Source organism: Neopsephotus bourkii, unplaced genomic scaffold, assembly GCF_033783945.1.
Source record: "Neopsephotus bourkii isolate Nb327-2 ecotype Australia unplaced genomic scaffold, CSIRO-AGI_Nbou_v1 NB_1765, whole genome shotgun sequence".
Lineage (NCBI taxonomy): Eukaryota > Metazoa > Chordata > Aves > Psittaciformes > Psittacidae > Neopsephotus > Neopsephotus bourkii.
In genome coordinates, this window is record NW_026902239.1 from 3989598 (window position 1) to 3997219 (window position 7622).

Here is a 7622-nt window from a genome sequence, read left to right on the forward strand (position 1 = left end):
CTCACTTAGCGCTTTTCCCCTGCAGTTAGATTGCCGTGTTAGGACTTCTCTGAGCTGGGCCTAGGACTGCTGCCCACCTTGCACAAGACATGAACATTTCTGAAGAGGAAGTGAGTTTTGCAGGTGTGGTGGGGCAATGACTATTGCAAACACTGTCCTTTCCCCTGTGCCTGCTTTCTGACCATCATTCTTCTCTTTTATACTTGTGCTTGACTTTATTTTCCTCTGGTGTGTTTTATTTTCCACTTGTGGAGCCACATTCATAGCGACAGTGCAATAACCACTGAAAACAGACTGCCCCATTTCAGCTGCAACTTTAAACAAGATGAGAGCAGAGAGCGATTCAAATTACAAGGGTGGGGAAATGTGATTTAAATGATTAAAAAAAAAAAACCTATTTTATATAGTAAAGCCTCTCTGAACATTTGAAGTTTGAACAGCTCAGCTAAAAGCAGTATAGTAAGAGACTCAGAGGCGATTTATAAAATCAGCCTTATGCCTTAGCTAGGCCAGATTTTACCATTTCTGGTGCTCATTAGCATCTCATTGTACATGTCGTCCCATTGATCCCAATGGAACAAGCCCACACAATAGAGTTCTATTCAGGGGTGGTGAAGACAGTCCATTCGCCCATCCCCAAACACTGAGACATGGCAAAGGTTTGTGAATAGACTGCAGATAATTTTTGTTGTGTCTTCTAGAATTTGTACTAGCCCATTAACAACCCGTAAATATTCGCTTGAGAAATACATTGTTTAAAATTGAGATGCAAAATGAGACAAGGATTTTTTTTCTCTCTTTAGTGGGTCTTTCATGCTTTTGAATGTGCAGTGGAAGAGTTATTCAGTAATTTCTATGGCTTTATCTGCTTTCACTATAACTATGAAAAATAAATTGCATTAAACTTATTTGTTTCTGAGACTGCAAACATTTCATTCTTTAGTTGTTAAAACACCAATGTTTTCACTGTGACCTAAGATAACTTTGAATATTTGAGAAGCTTTCTAAAGAGCAGCTCATCTGGGGTTTCTGATGGGGAGGATTTGGGGAGAGCTCTCATGCACTCTCTCAAAATGCACCTTGCATTTTTTTTTTATAGCTGATATCTAAATAGCCTACATGACTTTGAGAGTAATGCACTAACCATCAGCTACCTAATAAAGTAGTGAGGGAGAGGGTTCCTAGAAGTCAGTGGCTGAGTTTCTGTATCATGTGTAGAAGATGGAGAAAGTTTGCAGTAATGAGAGTGCAAAACATGCAAGTGATCTGCAAAGCCAGAAAGACAGACAAAGGAAACTTGCCCATTTGAGAACATTAACAATTTAGGTGAGGGTATGGGCGCAAAACATAAAGTCAAAAGAGAAAATAAATACAGGCCTTTGAGTAACCTTGCTATCCTTTAGCGCAGTGACAAGCTAGCAGTGATTCCCGAGTATGTGGCAAGTTTTTTTGCCAGGAATGCCAGGTTTAGCCTGTCCTGTGTGTGTGAAGTGTGCACGGCTGTCTGAGCTCTGCATGGGGGAAATGTGCATCCCAGTCTCAGCTCCGGAGCTGAATTTTGGAGGCAGTGCAAATTCTGCTAAGCATCTAAAAATAAACTATTTAACGGATACATATTCAACAATATTGATTGCTTGTTTGGGGTACTTTTGTAAATTTCAGAGCCAGCAAAATATTTCACTGTTGACCAATACCATGGCACATCTGACAGCTTTAGAAACCTTCAAAACAATTTGTTTTAATCTTTTCTCCAAATAAAATGTAGGTTTCAGGTGCATTCACAACAGGGAAAAAAAAAAAAAAAGGAATTAAATGCAAGCTGTTGATTAAGTGGGTTTTATTCTTTATGGAAACTAATTTCAGGCTTTTGGTAGCAAATGTCATATATCAGAGGATCAGCAATTTCAAATCTCTAATTAATTAGTCTTTGACATTTTTAATTTTATTACTAAGCTTTTATGCCATATTTTTCCCAGAAGTTTTGCAAATCAGTATTTAAATACAGAAAATAAAACGCCGTCCTTAATTATCTGCCCTGGAATGTTCATCAGTTGTTTCCTTTAAAGTTATATTCTTCCCAGAACCACTGCTTGGTCTGGACCCGATCCTGTCGTCATCTGCATGATGCTTTAAAGGTCTGAGTGAGGGCTCCACATTCATACTAAATAAGCAGGGGGAGTTTTGTTCTGACCCCTTGTTGCCAACGAATTTAAAAATACAAGAGTGGAGCTTTCCTGTATGGAGGCAGAGGAAAATTATCTCCAGGTGTATAGGACTGCGGAATCTGACTGCAGCAGCCTGGGACAGCCTTTTCATCCCTTTACAGTCGTTGCTCTCCTATCGCCCTACTTCTGGAAAGCAAATCTGGGATATACACAAGAGCTAAAACAGTCTTTCAGCCTGTTCACTTTGCTGATGTCAAAGTGTCAGATGGTGAGAAACTATCAATCTGAATTATACCGTCAATCTAAATGGAATCCGGCAATATATTTTGAGCAAAACCAGCTTACGGTTAGGGGATATCGGCTGAAATCTCTAAAATAAAACGAACGCCGTTTAGAAACTACCGTACTTCAGCGCCAGCACTTCGCGCAGCACCGCACAACCTGGTCCCGGCAGCGCCCTTCGCGACGGCGGCTGGCCGAGGGTTGTCCTGCGACGCGATCGTCTGCGGCTCTTCAAAGGCATCGACAACTACCTTGTTATGGTGCTAACGGTTATAACTTATTTTATACTTGAAAGCATGGCTGTCAAATGTCCCGAATTTAAATAAATAACCAAGCAGAGATAGCAAAGCTTAATAGCCATACACCATAAAAGTTAACAGCCTTCTACTAAAACTGAAACACCCCCCCCCCCCCGTAATACTGATTTAACCAGTCTTCATATAATTAATCAGATTCTGTGTTGCCGGCCAGGTCAATAAAGTCATGGGAAGCGCGAGATTTAATATTCTTTCACACTAGCGCTACGCAGCAGAAAAGTACGTCCGATTTCCGTACCAAACTCAGGCACGCCTTCAAGCGCACCCACAAATTAAAATCCGATGTTTGAAAGCGCCCAGTTTCCGTTTCGAACAGCCTCTAAACCCCTAGACCTGTCTGGTGAGCTTCCCCGGGGCCAGCCGCGCCGCTGCCGCTGTCCCCCGCGTTACTGACAGGTCGCGGCTCCTGCCGGCTCACCGGTGTCGGGCGGGCTCGCTGCGGGACAGGGACTGGCCTCTCTTCGGTACTCAGAGCGCCGGCTTCTCTTTCCAGAAAAAACACGTTTCCCTCCCTCCCTCGCCAACTCTCCCTTCTGCCTTAATGAGAACAAGAATTAAAAGTCAGGGGAGTGCGTGTGAATTTGGCGCAGCTCCCACGCAGCTCCCATTTTCGCCCTTCTCCGACGCCCCTGCTAGGAAAAACACTAGCGTTCCTGGCTCGCGGAGCTTAAATTCGTTGCTACCGACGTCTGGGAGGGAAGAGTTTTGCCGCTGACTGCCCCGGGACAGCGTCACACACGGAGCTCCTACCTGTTCCCCTCCGAAATGCCCAAGGTCGGGACAGTGCCAAGCACTGGCCCAGGCGGAACGGGACGGCAGCAGCGAAACCAGCCAGCCAGCGCCGGGGCACCACGACCCCAATCCGCCGGGAACGCCTGCCGAGGGGACGGGAAGGCTCTGTTCGGCCGAACTCGTCCAGCAAGTGCCCGTGCGTTTGTTCTTCCTATGCTCTGCTGTGCTGAGAGCTTTCACTTTTTCCTTCTTTCTCAGTATTTCTTTTTTTTTTTTTCTCCTTGTTTTCCCCCCCTTTTCCCCTCCTTTCTCATTTTCTCTCTTTTTTTTTTTTCCCCCTTTTTTTCTTCCTCTCCCAGCCTCTATCTCTCTCCAGCATCAGCAAAATAATAGCGGCAAAGGACGGCAGTGCGGGAGGCTAGACCAGGCATCGTTATCACCAGCAACAGCGCTGAAGCAGTGCTGCCCTTTTCCGAAACGACTTCCCCGGCGACGGTCCCTGCGCCCGGGATTTAACCTCACGTTCCTTCCCCAAATTCTCCCTTTTCCCTAAGACGACTCCGGCCCGGCCCCGGGGGACCGCCCGGGGGACGGCCCCCCCCAGCCGAGCTGGGGGCCTTGGGAAGCAGAGACATCGTCCGGAAGGAGGAGAGAAGAAATACTCGTAATATTCCTCCTAGTGACTACCCGACCTTTCTTCCCGTCCCGGCGCTCGGCCCTCTTCGTCCCGCGGTGCACCGGCGCCTCCGGTGCACTGCTATGAAGCCCCATTAGATGAAGCTCCAGGCTCGGAGGGGAGGACGAGACCTCTCCTGTTGCTTCCCCCGACGGCACCTTTTCGCCTTCCTCTTCCCTGTCCCAGTTAGTCCTCCCCTCATTCCGTGCGTTTTCATGCGGCCGCCGTCACCCTGCCAAGTTTTGTTCACTTCCTTCGTCCCGGCTCCACGAGAGGGAAGGGCAACCCCGGACGCCCCGGAGAGTGGCCCCGCGGGCACAGGAGACCGCCCCGCGGGGTGCTCTGAGGACTCCAGGCCCGGCCAAGCTTCTGCCTGTTTGCCCGGCAAAACTCTCAGCTGGGGGGAAGTCTGGGTGGGTTTATGGCTTTCGCGGCGGAGGGGGATAAAAGCGAGGTAACGTTCACTTATATCTGGTATATTCTCCTAATTCTTTCTCTTCTTTTTTCCTTTTTTTTTTTCCTTTTTCTCTTTTTTTTTTTTTTTTCCTTCTCACCGCAGGATTCACTGACAGTGCTGAAATCAGAAGGCTTTAATTTTGCTCAGCAGATTAAGCGCAGTTATACTCAGCCGGGTGAAAATGTCCCTGCTTTTCTGGCCCCTCGCTCTCTTCGGGCCTGGAGACTCTATGGAGGAGCGAGGTTCTGTCAAGGAGGTCTCTTCCTGGCCCTATGTGCCTGCTGGCAGGGAGAAACTCACCCCGACTCCAGCCGGGACGGGGCGGGAACAGCCGGGCGCTAGCCCTCCTGGACCCGGCCCTGGCAGCCCCGCACTCATCACATAGACACCACCGGGGACTGTGAGGATCCACCCGGTGTAAGACCCGGATACAGGTCCGGCTGAGGCCGGCTGCGGGGGGATGCTCATCCCCAAGCCCATTAGACCCCGCAGCTTCCTCGCTGGCTCCTCCCGCCCCCTGGGCAGGGACAGCGCTGGCGAACGCTCAGCACGGCCGATAGCTGGGGCGGTGACACCTGGCCCCGGTGCCCCGCCACCCCTGTCCGGCTGTGCTCCGACCTGCGCAGCCCCACACACCCTTCCCTTGCACACCCCACCGCCGACAGGAGAAGGTCCCACCCAGGCTGCAGCCGCTGCCCGCGGACGGTTACTTACTGGCGCGAACGCCTGGGGCTTGTTTTGCAGCACTGCCCCCCCTTCCCGCCTGCGTCCGGCCCGGTCCGACTTTGAACGCAGCCTCCCGTGCCCACCGACGGCTGCTCCTTCCTCCCCCGAGCGCCGCCCTCCAGCCGGAGCCCGGGAGCTGCCGCCCCTCCGCCTCCCAGCACACCGGCTTGCACCCTGGCTGTCCCTGTTTATTTAAAGGCAGTCTGCCCCGGGGGGAGGCTGGTTTCCCAGGGCGCGTTTTCTTGCGGAGGTCGCCCGAGCGATCGCTCCTTTAAACAAAGCGGCGGCGGCCCAGGTACGAGTCAACCGCTGCCGGCCCGGCCGGGCAAGAAACAGCCGGCGCCGCACCATAAACCGCGGCCGGCGGTGGGGGGTCGGGGCAGGGGAAGGGAATGGCAAACAAAGCGGGGAGCCGCGCCTGGAGCCGGGGGCGCTGCAGGACGGGGGGGGGACGGACGCCCCCCTTCCCCTCCCGCAGGAGCGGGGGCACTTCGCCGGGCGGCCTCTGCCTGCCGCAGACCCTCGCCTCCCTACTGTAGACGGGATGCGGTTTTATATTGGAAATGAGGGGCAGGGGGAGGAGGTGGCGCGCACACGGAGCGATGAGTGTGCGGTGTCAATCAGAGGGGTTTTGTGTCTCCTTGACTCCTGATGGTCCGTGGCTGAGGTGTCCCGGGTGGCACCACAATGAATATGAATAGGGGTCCTTGCTAAATGGGACAGTCAAAGCGCACCGCCCTGAATAATGGCACGTCATCCTAACTAGACCATTATACATAGGAGGGCTCCTTTTGTCTCTGCTCTCTGCTGCAGCTCTATAAAAGCCCCTCTTTTTCAGGCTGAGGTTAGTCCAAGCATACACTAACTAGCCATCCTGTAAACAGGCAGAGTAACCGGGGGGAGAGAGAGAGAGGGGAGAGACCGGTGAGAGAGGGGGCTGAGGGGCTTTCTTCCTCTTCCTCCGGCATTTCCAGCCCTTCGCTGGCAGACCCTGCCGTCCGTTTCTTTCTTTTTCGTTCCGTTTTCATTGCTTTTCGAAGGAGAGTTGTCTTGTTCCACCACCTCCAGAGCAGGGAAGAGTTTTTTGCTCAGAAGCCCGAATACAATGAATTCTGACTCCAGCTCTGTCTCCAGCAGAGCTTCCTCGCCAGACATGGATGAGATGTACCTGAGAGACCACCACCACCACCACCACCACCACCACCACCAGGACAGCCGCCTCAACTCCGTTTCCTCCACCCAAAACGACCTGGTGCAGAAGATGTCCGGGGAAGGCCTCTCCAGGAACGGCTCCAAGGCCGGAGGGGAAGGCAGCAAGTACAAAATCAAGAAACAGCTCTCGGAGCAGGACCTGCAGCAGCTGCGGTTGAAGATCAACGGCCGGGAGCGTAAGAGGATGCACGACCTCAACCTCGCCATGGACGGACTGAGGGAGGTGATGCCCTACGCGCACGGCCCTTCTGTGAGAAAACTCTCCAAGATCGCCACCCTCCTGCTAGCCAGAAACTATATCCTGATGCTCACCAGCTCCCTGGAGGAGATGAAGAGGCTGGTGGGGGAAATCTACGGGGGGCACCACTCGGCCTTCCACTGTGGCACGGTGGGACACTCCGCCGGGCATCCACCCCACGCCGCTGGCCCGGTGCACCAGGTGCACCCCATACTCGGCAGTGCCTTGTCCTCCGCCAACACCTCCTCCTCCCTCTCCGCCTCCCTGCCGGCCATCGGCACCATCCGGCCCCCCCACTCCTTGCTCAAGACCCCCTCGACCCCCCCTGCCCTTCAGCTCGGCAGCGGCTTCCAGCACTGGGCGGGTTTGCCGTGCCCCTGCACCATCTGCCAGATGCCCCCCCCGCCCCACCTCTCTGCCCTCACCGCCTCCAACATGGCCAGGATCTCGGGGGAGACCAAGGACCTCCTGAAGTGACTTGGCGGGGCTCCTCCGGCCACCGGGGCTGCGCTGGAGCCGGGGCTTCCACGGGCAAAGGTGGGGAGGGGAGGCGGGGGGGGCTGAGGACGGAACTGGCCCCTTTGCCCCTCTGCCCCGTCACTCCCCTGTAACACGGGATTAGTGTAGTAAGGACCTTGCAAAGGTAATGTTTTAGCCGGCTCCTCGGGCGGTGTTTTCTTATTATACTAAACCTGAAAGAAACAAAACAAAAAGTCCCTGTTGTAAAAAGAATAATAATATTAATATTAATAATAATAACGATGATGCCGCTGATGGTGATCAAATGTAAATAATTCCTTAAAATGGATGTAAAAGG

At 52.6% G+C, this 7622-nt stretch overlaps 1 protein-coding gene across 1 annotated transcript; it reads left to right on the forward strand.

Moving 5' to 3' along the window:
• The first annotated feature begins 5363 nt into the window (after window positions 1–5363).
• Window positions 5364–7347, forward strand: OLIG3 (oligodendrocyte transcription factor 3). Its single transcript, XM_061378215.1, has 2 exons — window positions 5364–5650; window positions 6493–7347. The coding sequence occupies exon 2, from the start codon at window positions 6509–6511 to the stop codon at window positions 7280–7282; it is 774 nt and encodes a 257-aa protein (XP_061234199.1). The 5' UTR covers window positions 5364–5650; window positions 6493–6508; the 3' UTR covers window positions 7283–7347.
• The last annotated feature ends 275 nt before the right edge of the window (window positions 7348–7622 follow it).